The sequence below is a fragment of the Ixodes scapularis genome, unplaced genomic scaffold, assembly GCF_016920785.2.
Source record: "Ixodes scapularis isolate PalLabHiFi unplaced genomic scaffold, ASM1692078v2 PGA_scaffold6__148_contigs__length_123643588, whole genome shotgun sequence".
NCBI lineage: Eukaryota > Metazoa > Arthropoda > Arachnida > Ixodida > Ixodidae > Ixodes > Ixodes scapularis.
The window spans coordinates 111,893,787-111,911,090 of record NW_024609881.1 but is presented as its reverse complement, the minus strand read 5'-3'; the positions used below and the strand labels follow the sequence as shown (position 1 = coordinate 111,911,090).

The window sequence follows — 17,304 nt, the reverse complement described above, 5'->3', positions numbered from 1 at the left end:
TCAATCGGAGTCAAAGGTGCCAGGCAATGAAATATTTTAAGGGCCCTGGGACTGTGATTACAGAAAAGGTTCGTATCTTACTGATTATAGAATAGTTCTTGAGGAGCTAACGAGAATAACTGAGGCATTAACATCAATACCAACGTATTGATGCATATTTAATCTTTATATTTTCACTCCTTGGCCACATCTTTATTTGCGAATGGGATGCAATGATTCCTAGCGTTCCGGAAACCCATCATTGCTATGAGGCGTGCCAAAATCTTTTTTAATTCATTCTGTAACTCAACCATCAAACTATTTATTGACACATTTTTATCGCTTGTGTAGAACTGGAAGCATTGCATGCTATACGTCACTCTATATGCTTTCAAGCAGAACAACCTGAAAATGTGGTGAAGTACAACGGAAATAAAAGTATTCAGTTTCGTCCAAAATCTTGCTCCGAGTGCTCAAAGGGCGTCATAAAAAGTCGTGTTAAATTGCAGACGTTTTTAGAAGCCGTAAAATAATTATTCGAAAATATCGCAAAAAGAGTTATATATGTAACAGTACACATTTTTTTTTTTAAATGCGCTCTGCATAAAGATGCAATAACTCGGCGGCAACTTTCCATGTTATTTCAGAAGTGTGCGAGTGGATAACCGATATCGGCACTCAAACTGCGCCAGTGCACCGTGGCCCGTAGCTCTTGAATACATTGCTATATACACTGTGACACAGTAGTATAATTGCTCAGCAAGTTCTCCCCGGGTACAGACGACCAACAATAACCACGCTGGATCGCTTTGCACCACTAACAGCCTTTTTTATTCGCGGATCATTATGGCAGGTTTATTTTTTTATCTACGCAAATTTATTTGAAAAAAAAAGAAAAAAAAACAAAAAAACTTGCTGTTTATACGTGCGAGTGCCATGACCGATTCGTGCACACTAAAGGTTTGATTCCTCGACAGCGTTCTCCCTTCAGCTATAAGGATGGATTACCAGAAACCCTATATCACTGACTCAATACGATGCAATTATTTTTCTGAAGTTGCCCTATAAAGGTATATTTTGTGTTTGGCTAATTTATAATATAACGTCCTATCAAACGTCACCAAGTAAGAAATCTGCAGGGTATGCAGTACTTCTGACGGACCGCGGTCTTACCAAGCGATTGACGCACACGTGACGCTGCCTTTACTCTAATAAACAGAAGGCAAGTGGCAGTGCATGAGACAGCCCTCTCGTGCTCTACACGCGCAGAATTCCCGCGTGGTTGTCACATGAGCAGCAAGACTAATTCCTTGGATGCATCGTGGCAGCGGCGGCATAGCGAAACCGCGAATCTGGCTAGTGAGATAGATTTTTCCAGAATGTAGTACATACAGCTCTTCTATAAGATGATCCAGGATGGTTTGCAGTTCTAGCAGACGATCCATGGATGGTGTACAGCTCTATAAGATGAACCAGGATAGTGTACAGTTCTAGCAGACGATCCAAGAAGGTGTACAGTTCTCCACGTTAATGTACAGTTCTTCTATACGATGATCCAGGGTGGTCTACAGCTCTGCAAATAGACGATTTACTATCGTGTACTGTCGTAACAGGAGACCCAAGATGATGTATACTGTTCTTCTATTAGATGATCCAGGATGGTGTACACTGTTCTTCTATATCATAATTCAGGGTGGTCTACAGTTCTTCAAACAGATGGTCCAGCATGGTGTACAGCTCTAAAAAATATACCAGGGTGGTGTAAAGTTTTTTTTAATAGACCATCCATGATGGTGTGCTGTTCTTCTAACAGACGATCCAGAAGGGTGTATAGTTCTAATAGACGATCCAAAATGGTGTACAGTTTTTTTACATGATAATTCAGGATGGAGTAGAGTTCTTCTAATAGACGATCGAGTATGGTGAACAGTTCCACTAATAGACAGTCCACTATGGTGTACAGTATTAGTAGCTAATCTAGGATGGTGTAAAGTCCTGGTATACGATCTAGGATGGTGAGAGTTCCTCTTATAGTCGATCCAAAATGGTGTACATTCTTCTATATCAAGGGTCGGCCATTCGCGAGGAAGTAGTTTCACGCGGGCCCGGCACGACACCAGAAAAGCACCCCCCCCCCCCCCCCCCCCCCCCCCCCCCCGGGCCAGTTGCTCACATAAACTCAAGACCACACGTCCGTTCTGACCTCAAATCGGTTAGCCAGGAACAAGGAGCACTTCGAATTGGCATTGTCCGGCATACCCATACTTGCGAAAAGAACGTCTTCACTTTCTTTTTGCATTTTTTCTACTGCCCCCCCCCCCCCCACCCCTTCCCCCCCTTCCCCCCCTCCCTTCCTTCGCGACTTGCCGTCCGGGTCCCTCTGTGCCGCGGCTTCGTGACGACTCGACCTGCCATTGCAAAAGGTTGCCGGCCCCTGTTTTGTATGATGATCCAGGATGGTTTTCAGGCATTCTAATAGACGATCCAGGTTGGTGTGTTCTATCACTAGACATTCTTTCCCTTGACAAAAATTATTCTCGGAACGCGCCACCTGGCTCGTATTCTGGCGATCCTCTTGGACTCGGAGGTGCGTACGAGGCGGCGTTTCCTCCTGCGTCCCCAGACTACCTCGACGGCGCAGGCGGTGCTGGCCACCAGCAGTCCCAAGAACCAGATCCAGAAGCAGGCCTTGGTGTTGCACAGCTTCACCGGGCTGACAGTGTTGTAAACGGGGTGTGCCTCCTGCTCAAAGTAGTGGCTCTTGATGTGCCTGAGAATTCCCGTGGACCACATCCAGCCGATCCTGAACAGAGGACCGAGATGGTGCAAGGGATTATGCGCTAAGAAGGACGATAAATTGATTGGTTGATTAATTGACTGGTTGACTAGCGTACTGTCTATAATTGACTAATTAATTAGTTAATTGAATTATGAAGCGGGAATGAATGGGAGAAGTATGATCTATTGATTAACCTATCAATAAGCGGGAATGAATGGGAGAAGTATGATCTATTGATTAACCTATCAATAAGCGGGAATGAATGAGAGAAGCATGATCTATCGACAGTTACACTTAACGCTGGACAGTCAATTGACCTGATATGGTGAATGATTGCTTCAATGAGTGGCTGAATGAACACAAGTGTAGATGGAGCGTGGAGCTTTGATCTCGTAAGTAATGAATTCCTTCTCATTGCCACCAGTGTTTCACAGAATTTTATCGAGTGCGCCATGCCTGACTGTTTCCTTGTTCGTGCTCCATTTCCTTTCAGTATTTCTTTTTATCTCCTCTAGCCATTAGCCAAATAGCTCACATATCGCCATGCTCTGCGATGATGCAATTAATACGTCATCTGCTCAGGATGTTGCCGGCGGAGATCACCTGGCGTTGAAGACGTGTCGTAGAGGACTTCCTTTCTGCAGCGCGATGCACCAGTGAGACCACGCCATGGACGTCGTGGCCACGAAGACGTGGTGCTCCAATTCGTTTTCCATTTCACGGATTCTTGCCTCCGAGAAGGCGGCTTCGGCGACCCAGGCGTGATGTTTGTCGTGTACGGCCATTAGCAGGTCGTTCACGGACGTGTGAGGCGGCACCACGTGTACGTAGCCGCCACGCCAGAGAGTCTTGTAGGTGGACTGGTTCTGTAATAAAGAGTTAAGAGAAACTCTGAGCCGCCCCCCCCCCCCCCAATTTGCCGGCCCCGGGGGGGGGGGGGGGGGGAGGGGGGGGGAGAGGTCCCGGTCATTGCTTACAAGAGCCCACCGAAAAAAAAAAATGACGCAAGGACCAGCAGGCGCTCAGCCCTAATTTTGGTACTGAAAGGAAGTTATCCAACCCTTATCAGTTTTTTTTCCTCTCCTTCGGACGTTTCCCATCTTCAGTACCCACCAGATAACTCTCATCATAGCTAAAGTTAGGGGGAAAACCGCTAACCTGGCAACAATGCTTGTGATACACAATCAGGGAATTAGTTCATAAACATGACGGTAGGACGCTTCAGCTTCGGTTATATGAAGTCTGAAAAACAACCTTTTAAAGGGGTTATGACACGAAAATTAAACGGATAGATTATTCTTGAAATAGAATGCTCATAGGCTACTTAGTAAATACACCAAGTTACGCAATTTTTAGAGCTCTGATAATTGCAATATTCAATTTACGAATTTTTATAATTTTCATCTGGTGACCAGGCAACACTGCTCAAGTTAGTCACACCATGGTGTCCATAAACCACGTGACCATGAACACTCTCTCATTCTAGGCGCCCCCATGATCGCCCAAGCTCTTCTCGTCGCGGTACGAACAAAACCGCTCAAACAGCTCGGTAAACTGAAAGCTATTCTCGCTCTCGCCCCCCGGCCGGTTGACCTTCCACCCTGCATGCGCCTGCGAGACTTTCCCGGACGACGGTGACCACGGCGAACTCGTCGTCGCTGCAGCTCGTCGCCAGCGGGTCGCAGTCAAAATGAACAGCTTCCAACATCTCTTGATAGCAATCACTCTCATCGCTGCTGCGATCAATGTCGAACACTTCGACAAGGCATGTGATGCCGTAGACGTAATCGTCACAGACCGGATGCCGGAAACGTGGAAGGTAAACGAGGAAGCTGAGGCTCGATACGCCAAGAGAGCCAAGTCTGTGAGTGCGTGCAAGGGGACACCACGCTGGAGGCTGGCTACGTCATCAGCCTCCAGGTCCGCCCGGATCTGCCCCTCCGAGGGGCCCGCATATAAATCGATTTATCCACGAAATTATCGCGCCTTTTTCAAAACAAATATAGCAGGATTATAGGAACACACAATGGGTCCTAGCAATATAGTTATCTCATATTTTATTTTTGGCGTGTCATAACCCCTTTAAAGGCACATGCTGCTTTGAGGCACCCTTTAGTATACCGGATATTAAAGATCCAGAACCCTGCCATCTGAGCATCTAGGCCTTCGGTGATGTTAATCGCTCTAAAGAGTTTCGTTGACTCTGCGTGGACAAACAGGTGTCCGGAAAGTTCTAAGCCTTGGAAAGCAACACAAAACAGACCGCATGAAGTGCCTCTTCACTCTGTGGTACGAGCAGGAAGCAATCATTTAGTGTAACAAGAACATGTTCTTGTACGTCAGAAATACAATGCAGTCTTGACATTAGTCACTACAATTAGGACTTTCTCAAATATGTCATTCAGGAAATAAGTATTAAATCATTATTCATAAGCTGACGCCTCAGTAGATCTAATTTCAAAATTCATGAGTGGTTTTGAATTTAATGTGCGAAAAGTTTTCCCACTTGGACAATTCGCCTCTTTTCATATACTATATTAATTATCTAAGTCATTTGAAAAAAAAAGTTTCATATTTATATGTGGATGACATAGTTATCTTACCAGTGTGGCACCATTTAGAACTAGAACGTTGGCACAAATGAACTGCAAACAAACATGTGCCGGGTGACTTTGAGAAAAATTGTGCCTCTTCTTCACTGCACGAGAAAAAAGAAAATCTTTTAGATCGCAGCTTTTAGGCGTCCGTTTGCGGCTTGAGCGGCGTCGCCGTCGCCGTTGGCGTAACCTCGCGGTGCATTATGGGACGTTTCTCACGATGACGTCACACGTGACGTCATGTGTGACGTAATGAGGGTCACTGCGCGTTGCATGATGGGTAAATTTCTCCGCTAAATTTAGCGGAAAAATTCTCCGCTAAACTTAGCAGAAAAATATCCCCGCTAAATATAGCAGAAAAAATACCCGCTAAATTTAGCAGAAAAAATTCCCCGCTAAATTCCATCCACCCATTCGATCGCCATGTCTTCCTGTTGATAGTGATAGCGATGCGATTTAGAGTTCCAAACCGAAACCATGAGAAGTGGCAGTCACTTCTAATTTTGTGCTTAATCCTCCCTTTTTACTCGTCGGGCTAACCCCCTCCCCCAACGTTCCCAAAAACATGCGTTACACGCAGAGCCCAGTATGACACCGGTTTGTCATTTCAGTAAAGATATATCCCGGCAAATTAAAAAAAGAAAAAAAAAAGAAAGTGTGTTTTCAGGCGGAAACACTTTCTTCTCTGTAAAAGGTGTAATATTTGCTGAACACCTTTCCGAAGTTGCCAAAAGGTGTAACAACACCTTGCTCATGCGCTCAGTAGGTGTACCAAAGGCATTACACCTGTTATTGAAAAAGGTCTATAGCTCTTTGAAAAGGTGTACTCAGTATGAAACACCTTCCAAACACCATTATTAGCGGCGAGATGTTTCGGTGGCGCCCTCGTTTGGTTACCTTTCGTGACGTCATTACCTTGTGAACATCAAGTTCGATGGTGTTTGTAATGGGCATAGTAAAAGCCTCAAATCACAGCGCTCTCAAAGCAACGCTGCCAACCCCGTCAAAATTAAAGTTCTTACATTCCTCTTATTTCCGTTGATGAGACATTCTTTGCTGACGTCATAGTTAGCATTCTGCCAATAGTGGTGGGCCGACCACAGCGACGCTTTCGATCGCTCACGTCACCAATAGGTGTTTCGAAGTTTAGTGTGTGTGCACTGATTATAGAGAGCTTTAGTAGATCGTTCCGATACCTCCGATAGCCCCGATAACGATACTATGCATGCGCAAGGGAGGCGTTGGCGGAGTATCGGGATATCGTTATCGGAGTCATGGGAACGATCTACTAAAACTCTCTAATGACGCAAGAAATGGGTGGGAGAGAGTATAGTTTTAAACCCGAGACTGGGGATACGGACAAGGGACAAACACAGAACGACACGCTGTTTCCACGGTGCGCAATAGAGTCCCGGGATTAGTGCCATCTAAAGGAATGGGCATGCATTACAGTGGAATTTTTCAAGCCCCGAGATAGGATAAAACTGGACATCGTCTCGCTCTTCAAAGCAACGTGCACGGTGATACAAATCATGGACGATGTCGTGCTAAAAACCGCCAACATTTTTTTCCGGTGTTTGTCGCTTTAGTGGGACGAGACTAACCAAATAGAGGAGAGTCCGTTTTTATTACACGGTTGCCAGACCCTTCAAGCACCCAGTCCAATAGACCAATCTCGCCAGCCAGTTTGACTCAAGCTCGTTGGTTTGACTACGCCACCGCGGGGGGATCGGTGGCCGAGGAGAAAGAAGAAGACGCCGTTCGAAACGGTCGTGTTTTCAATGCTCTCCAGTGAAAACGCACCGGCCACAGGCCGGGGAACTGCTGAGGCTTCGGCCAGTACCACCGAAATGACGACTGAAGAGTACCGGACCGTACTTCCCCGTCTACCGACAGGTAATTTGAGTCTTAATTCTGTCTTTCTACACGGAGATCTCGCCGCGCGGCCATACCGAGCAACAGACTTCCGAGACGCTTTGCGGGACGTGGTTGACAGCCAGGATATCATCGGAATCGGCCAATTCCAGATGAGTCACGTCTGGATGGTAACCTGTGCAAGCGCTTTGGCCAAGGCCAAACTTGTGACCAAAGCAGAGCTCCGCGTAAAGGGGCGCCGATGCCTAATCATCGACCCGGACACCAGAGACGTCAAACTGAAACTTCTTTGGCTACCAGTTCACATGGACAACCAGCGTATCGAAGAAGCACTGGCGCCTTTTGGCACGGTCCGTTCGATTGTTAGAGAAAAATGGCGCTGCGCCGGAATGGAGCAGATGGAGACGCTAAACAAAGAAGTGACGTTGACCCTTCACGAGGGAATGAACGCGAGCCAGATACCGCACCAGCTCACAGTGTTCGGCTGTCGAAGCTTGGTGCTCGTGCCTGGCCGCCCTCCACTGTGTCTACGATGCTACCGAATCGGTCACATTCGTCGCGAGTGTAGGACCCCAAGATGCGGTGAATGCCGACGTTATGGTCATGCAACAAGTGAGTGCGTCACCACCTATGCGGACAAGCTCCGACAAGCAAGAAGCCCAGCTGAAGATGTCGTTTTAGAACACCTAATGGACATAAGCGAAGTGGTCGATGCAACAGGAGAAGTCACCCCTTCCAGCACCACTTCAGGGGTACAGCTGACGGCCCCACTGCACCCACCACCTGACGTCAACCTTGAGTCGGCGACGATCACCACTGAATCCGAAAAGCCTGAATCGCTTTTGCAAGACAGCGGATTCCCTCCTTTAAGTACGACGTCAACGGTTGCTTCACAGGATTCATTACATCGACGAGAGCGCTCGACCACGTCCAGTGGAACATCTGTCAAACGACCCGCCCCAACATCGGAAAAATCGTCTCAGTCGTCTACCACGGATGTCGCGATCGGCCACAACAGCGACGAGAGAGGCGACGCAAAACGCAGGCCAGCTGAGGTGTGTGAGCACCATTACAGTAAGGCCACACGGCCTGCTGACGTAGTGAAGGACGGTGATGAACTACCCCCTTAGCTAACACCTCCCTGGCATTTCCTCCCCTGAGCTTCGCAACCATCAACGTCAGAGGACTGTGTTCGCGTGCACGTCAGTCCCAACTGTATAGGGTCCTCTCAAAGGAACAGATTGACTTTGTTGCCGTCCAGGAGACAAAGATATCGTCCGACGAGGACACAGCTCGTGCATTGGACCCTTTCCTCTCAAGTTATGAGGTATGTGTGAGCCACGCGGATGGCTTGTCGGGAGGGTGCCTTTTATTCTTAAAGAAGAGACTAGAATACTCGTCATTTTCACATGCTGTGGATGATAAGGGCAGGTTCATATGCTGTGATTTTTTCTTAAATGGTATCTCCTGGCGTTTAATTTGCATTTATGCCTACAATGATGTTCGACAAAGACGTTTGTTTTTTGAAAATCTCGCCCCTTTTCTTGACACCGACAGGCAAGTTGTTCTGTTTGGTGATTTCAATTGTGTCTGTAATATCAGTGATAGATCAGTGCCTCCTACAAGACCTGACAGCAGTGCTGACATACTAAACAACCTCACATACGACTTCCACCTATTTGATGTCGGTGCTTCTCAGGTTACTGCTAGTCGATTCACACACATTGATGCTTCATGTAACGCGAGGCTTGACCGAGTTTACGTTTCAAGCCAACTTTTTTCGCATGTGGCTACTTATGAAGTAAAACCCATGTCCTTTTCTGATCATTGCCTTGTAAAGGTTCGTATTGGGGCAGACGTACGTAATAAGTCACGTCCAAAATGGGAATTATGGAAATTGAACACAAGGCTTCTTGGCAGTGATGATTTTCAAAAACGTGTTCGTGAATGTTTTAACAATATGTCAACGAATGAAAAATTCGGCATTTTCGCCCAATGGGACTCATTTAAACAAGAGGTCAAAAATGAAGCGATTGAATTTGCTTGTATTGCGTCTTTTCACGCAAAGAAAGACGAAACTGCCCTTTTGCGAAACCTAAATAGCCTTCACGAATTGGAATGTGAAAAATCTGGTGAGTTTCAGGAAGAAATCATTCTTATCGAAAGTCAGCTGCAGCGCTATGAACAAAATCGCTATAATGGTGCACTGGTACGTTCTAGGTGTAAGCGTTTCTTGTCATCTGAGACACCCTCGCGGCGTGCCATTGATGATGAAAGACGCCATGGGCTTTCCAAAAAAATCAAACTTTTGGACTGTAACGGAACCCTCTCAACCAACGATGTTGATATAATGCGCACATTCGAATCCCACTACAAAAACCTATTCCAGAAAACGCCATCTTCCAACAGTCAAATGACAGACACTTTAGTTTCCATGTTGCCTAAAGTAAGTGAGATTCAACGCGAACTACTCAGTGGGCCAGTAACGCTGGAGGACATTCGGAGTGCGATAGATGAGTTGCCTAACTCTAAAACGCCAGGACCGGATGGACTCCCAGCTGAGTTTTACAAGGAGCATAAGGAACTACTGTGCCCTTTCTTACACAAAGTATTTCTTGAAGCTTACGATAGTGAACGCTTACCACCATCTTTTTATAGCAGCCATACAGTATTAATCCCCAAAAGTAAGGATGCAGATAAACTTATACACGTAGAAGGATATCGCCCTATTACTCTCTGCAATGTGGACTATAAGATATTCGCTAAGATTCTGACAAAACGGCTTCAGTTCGTCGCTTCTAGTGTTGTTGGCGACCATCAGACATGTGGAATTAGGGGGCGAAGCATACAGACCAATATACACGTCGCACGTTCGGTCATAAAGAGCTGTACTCGGCATAACAACCAGGTCGCCATAGTCCAAGTAGACTTGGCGAAAGCCTTCGACCGCGTATCTCATAACTTCCTTTTCGCCATTCTTAGACACATAAACCCAGGACCAACGTTGTTGAAAGGAATCGAACTATGCTACCGAAGCTGTGCTACCCGTCTCATTGTTAATGGTTCACTCTCGACTCCTATAAATTTAGAATCGTCTGTTAAACAAGGGTGTCCCTTATCCCCTCTTTTGTTTGCTCTTTACTTGGAACCTCTTTGCTTGAGCGTACTTTCCAACCCTACAGTGGACGGTTATCATTTTTATTCCGCGGAAGTAAAAGTGTTAGCCTACGCTGACGATATAGCGTTTTTCTGCGCTGATAAGAAAAGTGTCGATAATGTCTTTACCTTAACCCAGACATTTTGTGAAGCATCGGGAGCGTTGGTAAATAACTCAAAATGCGTTGGCTTCTGGTGCGGCCAGTGGGCCACAACACCTTCGAAGTATGCTGGTATTTCGTGGAGCTGTGGAGCTCCTCAGTATTTAGGAGTACCGTTGAACTGCATTCGAAACAGTGGCCATTACTGGTCTGAGCGTGCGGCAAAGATCAAACGTCAAGCCAATATAATGAAATCAAATCGGTGGTCAACCTTTGGACGCGCAAAAGCATGTAACATTTTCCTTGTAGCGAAACTCTGGTACGTGCTCCAGGTGATTTGCTGTGCGAGAGGCCAAATTAAAAAAATTCCATAGAGTTTTTGCGACTTTTGTCTGGGATTCCACTTGGGAACCCATACAACGAGACAACCTTTTTCGCTCCATTGATACAGGGGGACTTGGGCTGATTCATCTATTTTTAAAACAGGTGGTTGTTCGTTTTATGTTCTTCCGAACTGTATCCCATCATTTCCTGCGCACTTACGTGCAGACAGAACTTTCAGAAGCTTTACCATACTTGGTAGTCTCATCTGTGCCTGTAGGCACATTGCGTCCTTTCGGTTTCCTTGGAGAGGTAGTTAGCGCGATTGAATTTTTGAAAACCCGGTTTTCTCTGGAGTATTTATTCAAAGTTCCCCGAAAAACAATTTATGCTGATCTGATAGAAGTTGTTTTTCCTGTACCTTTGTATCGAAGCGTATTTGGTAACGGTTCGGAACAAGATGTTTTTAAACGTGTGAAGAAAATGCGAGTGTCACCTTCTGCAAAAACCTTTTTCTTTAAACTTCACACTTCCACGCTACCTGTTAAGCCTTGGCTTCAAGAAAAAGGCATTTTCGTTCCGTGGTCAGTGAACTGCCGCCTTTGTAACCAACCGGAAACTATAGAACATTGTTTTATTTTCTGCACTGATGCTTACCTCTTCTGGGATGTGTTACAAAGAACTGTGAAAAAAGATTTAAATATGAGTGCCGACACAATCCGTTTTCTACCTTTAATCCCGAATGACAGCTTCCCTTATGATCTGTTTAGACTGATGGGTTTGCATAGTCTCTGGAAAACGAGAATGATTGACAGAAATGCTGATGCTCCCCGGACAACAAAGTCGAATTTTATAGAAACTGTATCACATGTACGAAATGTATTTGACCATCTCGGTGAACGCCCAGACTGGTATGCTCTCTTAAATCGATGCATTCATCTTCCGGACTTTTAGACGTATTATTCAGTACAGAATACTTTGTTGAGTTGTGAAACCGCACTCGAACCTATGAGGGGAACTAAACCCCCACGATGGTGTGAATTTAGATGAACGAAATGTATGTCGACGCCTGTACATGACACCTAACGCCAACCTTGGTGTACCGTGATTTCAAGTGCCTTGTGTTTTCTGACCAAATACCATGTAATAAATAAAAAAAAAAAAAAAAAAAGGATCGGTGGCCGAGTGGTCTAGCGCACACCAGCTCGGAGCACGTGGAGCGAAAGCTCGCGCTGCAGAACCCAGGGATCCTGGGTTCGAGCCCCACCCCTGCCCGTTTCGATCTGGATGAGCATCGTACCGGCGTGCGGTCGTGTATCACTACTGCGTGATGCACGTTAAAGACCCCAGGCTAGCGGCTGTACCGCACTGGCTAAATTTCTCATCTACAGCTGGGAGACTCGTCGCCCCTCTGAGGCAGACCAAGTTCTAGGCTGTATAAACACACACACAACCCAATTATTATTATTATTATTTACGCCACCGCTGCCGCAATGCATCGAGGGAACGTTTTCGTTGTGCACGTGCGACAACCTCGCTGGAGTTCTGCGCGTGTGAAGCACAAGACGGCACAAGCCCTTGCATGCACGGCCGTCTGCCTCCTGCGAACAAAAGTTATGGCGGCGTCACGCATGCGCCAAACGCTTAGTGTGATCGGTCTATTTGCTACCAGGCTCCCTCATCGCTGCTCTTAGATATAGCAAGGTCGCTTGCAAGAATTAAATCAATGACATTTCAACTGACATGCACATGAAGCCGTATTTTTAACCTGAAGTTACGTAATTGTTGCAAGAACTAACGTACACATTTCTTTAAGATTATTTTAGCTCGCAGTTGCCGTCTTACACCAAGCAAGAAAGCCGGTAAAAATACAAAAGTTTCTGCAAGAAACTTTTGTGCTTTTACCGGTCACGAAGCAAAAATATTGATTCCCTTAAAAAAAAAAAAAGAAGAGTAAGGCTATTTACTGTTAGTCCCTTCATGAGAAAGAAGCTGAAAAGGCATTTAGTTGCACTTTTCTTTAGCAGTATTTGCAACCAAGAGCGTTAGGAACTTACCAGAACCTCAAACGGAAGAGATCCGTTCTTGACGAGGATCTTCACCCGAGGTTGGCGATGTATGAGCGTGTCCAGGGATTGGACGGACTCCTCGAGCGTGGCGAGGCTGAAGGCGGTCAGCCGCCCGCTGTACACGGTGCCGAGAACCAGGCACACGATGTACCAGCAACCCACCAGGGGACGAGGTCCCATCCTGTCCACATGTTGGCAGTCTGAAGCCAAAAGGGTATAACGTTCGTGAGAGACAAGGTGCTTCCAACCCATTGAGTGGAGTGCGATAAAACTTCTCACTAAGCTGTCTTGAAGTGGTGCACTTTTTTTACACTCAAACGTTATGAGTGTATATACTCTGTTTCATACTTAGCGTGCTACGCTGTCAAAGCAACTGGCGCGAACGCGTGGCTTCATCTATGGTTTTGTTTGCGCGAGAACGCGTGCAAATGATCAACGAGATCAAGCCCCACTCTCGCGCCAGTAGCTTTGACAGCGTTGCACGCTAAGTTTGAAACAGGGTATAGTTATAGTAAAAAAAAAAATAAGCCTAAAATATCTTGTGTTCGTGCGCACAGAAAAGAAAACGGTAAAAACTGTCCGATTGGCGCTGCTACTCACAAATGACACAACGTAAAGCAAACACGGCCTCGCCCATGCCGCCGGAACTCACACCCGGCTCCTTTCACGACACCCAGGAAGCCAGGCAGTTTCAAACCAGCCAACGACGCCAGTACGTGACAAGTCAGGCTAATCGCCTTCCCTTCCTTTTTTCACCTCCCGCTGACTCGTCTCCAGACCTGACTCCTACATCAAGCCCTGTCGGGAGCCCTCCTCGCTCCCGTCCTCCTCGAAAGGATGTACCCTCAGATCCGGAATGCAGTCACTGCCGCACACCCTCTACACGTCTTCTATGAGACCATTTACTCATCGGCCCGTTCTCGTGCGCACTGTTTCGCCTGCCCCTTCTACTCTCGCCGAGTGACTCAAACCCCGCTCTTCACCCGATTTCGGTCGGACCCTCACGGCATCTCATTCACTCCTAGAGTACTTTGAAGTCCCACAGGCACCCAAGCTTGGCTCCAGTCCTTTATCGCCACATCCCGTCGTCTTGCTCGCTCTTGTGACACTATGGAGAGCTAGACGTCACACCCGTGATCAAACAGCAAAGCGCTCAACCGCCAACGTTTTTGGACGTGAAATGAAGACGTTTCAAAGCAGAGATTATTAACGTTCAAAAGCAAATGCAGCAAATCCAAGCGTGTCTGTGAGTAGCAGCGTCAACCTGTCGGTTTCAACCTTTTCCCCCTCTTTCCATAAGAAAAACGAGATCTTTTAGGCTATATTTGTCTCTCCTGTAACCCACAGTCATGAAATTTGGGTATGATAGACGTACCACCTAGAGACATCTTCGTCAAAAAAGTTGTTTATTGGTTTATTATACGACTTGTTTTTACGCCCGAATCGCGCTTAGAAACACTCTGTAAAAAGTTGAACTTCTAATGCCGCCTGATGGCAAGATTTCACCTTTTCATACCGGGATATTATTTGCGAATATAGCGTAGTTGAAAAGAATGAACGATAAAAGCGAACTCTCCGTTTCCTCTGGTATGACGTCCACTTCAGCAGACTGTTGAAGAAACCAGAAGCTTCTTCTACATAGCCCTCGACCCCTTCTACTTTAGCAGGGCGAATGCTGTGTAGAGTTGGCGAATGTTTTCTCGCTACCTCTTTAGTGTTCGCTCCGCCAAAAAGGAAAAAGGGACCGGGCTGTGCGCCCGCACCAGCGAGGCGGGAACGGAGGCGAGAACAGCGACCAGCGGTGTGGGGCATTACGTGGTCTCCCGGACCTTGGTGGCCCTATTTGTAGAAAAAAAGGTTCCAGAATGGCTTGATTCACTTCTTCGGTATCCTATATCCCCTCAACGGCTTCACTGGAGGCGGCGAGCGAAACACTTGTCGCGATGCCGACGGATGGCCGTGCGGCACAGGAGGACTTCGCGGTGTAGTCTTTTATCTACTGGGGCCGTCTCGTTTTCACGACGGAGCGGCACAGATAAATGATTTGACGGCAGCGGCGGTCTTCAACAAGGACATCGGCGGAGCCCTCGACTCAGAGCACCGGGCCATTGACCATGTCCTCGGCGTCGCGCCAATCCCATCACACGGATGCCTCGACCGACCTCCACCACATCCATTTTTTGCGGCCGTAGGCACAATGAGTGACCCGTTTTTCCCACCCCCTACTACTTTTACAAAACAACTTGACTGACCTTGTGGTGCCGAACTGGCGCACGGCGGAGGTAAGACCTCCTAGATAGCTTGGCCGTAGTGCAGAATGAGATTGCGTCATCAGAGAAGGTAAACGCTGTACACAGATTGCAAACGAGTTGCTCCGTCAGCGCTGGGCTTCGAGTTAAATTTGAGCCGAACGTTGGCGCAGTCGTCGCGTTCAATCCGTGCCCAATGTTGACCTTCTCTGATGACAACATCTCATTCAGCACTACGACTTTGCTATCTAAGTAGTGTTGATTCCTGTCGGGGGCTAGCCTGGCCCGGCAGCTGTCGGTTGCGATGACTACGCCAAGGTGCCGGACTGTAGAGTGCCGGCTCTTCAACAACGTGACATAACCATGGCGCGCGTACGTGCTACGTCGGACTATACCGAGCACTCCTACTTCGACAACTATCGCCCTTCCATTACCCTATCCTCTTTTTCACCCATGGCGACGTAGCACCTTCACCCAACGACAGCGAAACGACGCCATACAGGCGCATAATGACCGACGTTTTCTGCTTCAACGCCATCATCATCAGCAGAGGAGGGTTTTGCGGAAGAAGCTTTCCCTGGTTTCTCCACCTAAGACAATCCGGGCGGCGGAGAAAAGCTCACCGGAGAAAAGCTCACCGGAGAAGAGCTCACCGGAGATAAGCTCACCGGAGAAAAGCTCACCGCAAAACCGGCAGATGCGGAGAAAAGCTCACCGATATTTTTTTAGCTTAGCTTGATTCTGCGTCAAACTTGGCAATTTAACACAATTCGCATTCGTTTCTTCATTAAAAATATGTCCTCGTTTTTGTAATATTCTTAAGGTTCATTGGGCATATTTACTATTTCCTCAGAAATTAGTAATCACCCATTCTGTAAATCAATGAAGCCGCAAGTATAAAATCAGAACATCGTACACCGGTAAAAAAGGCAACAATTTATTGACAGCTGAGGGTGCGCCGTCGGTAGCTCTGTCAGATAAAGAGGTTTGTTTTTTGCGAGCTAATATGAATAGCGGTGTGTGAATTGCTTGAGGTCCAAATATTGTGTAGTGCCTAATAGATAAGTAGATGTTTGTTGATGTCATCAGTGTCGGCTACGCTGTTTTCTTTCTGTTAAGAATTTCAGGCACCGCGTTGTTGCGCATGCACTTTCGGATTTTCGGTGTTTACAGTTTTGATTTTTAGGTTTTAGGGAGACATAAGTTTTCGAACTTTTTCACGTTATTCAAGTTCATAAAGTTTTCAGTTAGGCTTTAGTTGCCTAGAAAGTAAGCCGCAGAAAACACTGGCCCGCCATTATTAATTTGGGAGCAATATACTTAATAAGCTTGGCAAATAATACAAAAAAGGACATTTTCTTTTTGACAAAGCTGACGAACTTTAATGATAATAAATTGATATATGTTACGCATGATCCAACAGCCTCCATATAAAAAGAAAAAAAAAATCGGCGAGCTTTTCTCCGCACCCGCCGGTTTTGCGGTGAGCTTTTCTCCGGTGAGCTTATCTCCGGTGAGCTTTTCTCCGGTGAGCTTTTCTCCGGTGAGCTTTTCTCCGGGATTCAGACAATCCATAGGTCTTCCTTCTATCTACACTATTTGAGCATGCTTGTGTCTTCTTTTTATAGGTATTGGTTTATATGATAGGTTCCAGTTATTAAGTGGTGTATACAATGATGCCGCGCTATGGTGCCTGGAACGCCTCTCCGACTAGTGTTTTTAGCACTTCCTCCATTGTGGTCCCTCTGTTTCTGCGAGATTACGTCGCAGAAGTGTCATGGTGCTGCCTGTCGCGATCCTGGAGGTGGCTTAGCAGTGGAGGTGTCTACGGCAGACACCTGCTCTTCTGTGGGTCGCCCTCACAGTCCACGGAAGCGTCTGTATGCGGAGACCAGGTGGTCTGCTTCTTCCGCAGGAGTTGCGGTGACGTCAGAACGACGCTGAGCTCTGATTGGCTCCGATTGAAAGTATGCCTTGAGGTCTACCCACTGTTTTTCTAAATCAGCCAATAAGAGCTCCGCGTTCTGACATCATCGCAACCCCTGTGCAACAAGCAGACGAACTTTCGCTTCGTATAGCCAGGGGTTGGGACGCTGCGACGACAGCGACACTTGCGTCCGCTCAACTTTTTTTTTGTTTGCCCCAGCTTTGACCAGCCTTCAGGATTGCGACGTCCGA

The 17,304-nt window shown here is 46.8% G+C and overlaps 2 protein-coding genes across 2 annotated transcripts; one reads left to right on the top strand and one right to left on the bottom strand.

The window, feature by feature from the left end:
- Positions 1–2,413: 2,413 nt before the first annotated feature.
- Positions 2,414–3,550, bottom strand: LOC121838407. The gene is made up of 2 exons (XM_042294654.1): positions 3,362–3,550; positions 2,414–2,782 (listed from the first exon to the last, which is right to left on the bottom strand). Exons 1-2 carry the CDS (start codon positions 3,541–3,543, stop codon positions 2,485–2,487), a joined length of 480 nt encoding a protein of 159 aa, XP_042150588.1. The 5' UTR covers positions 3,544–3,550; the 3' UTR covers positions 2,414–2,484.
- Positions 3,551–7,119: 3,569 nt separating this feature from the next.
- On the top strand, positions 7,120–8,360 carry LOC115312590. The gene has a single exon (XM_029971400.4). The coding sequence runs from the start codon at positions 7,137–7,139 to the stop codon at positions 8,358–8,360; it is 1,224 nt and encodes a 407-aa protein (XP_029827260.2). The 5' UTR covers positions 7,120–7,136.
- The last annotated feature ends 8,944 nt before the right edge of the window (positions 8,361–17,304 follow it).

Coding starts and splice junctions, on each gene's coding strand:
- LOC121838407 (XM_042294654.1), bottom strand. CDS start 3,543: ATGGCCGTACACGACAAACATCACGCCTGGGTCGCCGAAGCCGCCTTC. Junction 2,783..3,361: donor CGACACGTCTTCAACGCCAG/GTGATCTCCGCC, acceptor TCCTCTGTTCAG/GATCGGCTGGATGTGGTCCA.
- LOC115312590 (XM_029971400.4), top strand. CDS start 7,137: ATGCTCTCCAGTGAAAACGCACCGGCCACAGGCCGGGGAACTGCTGAG.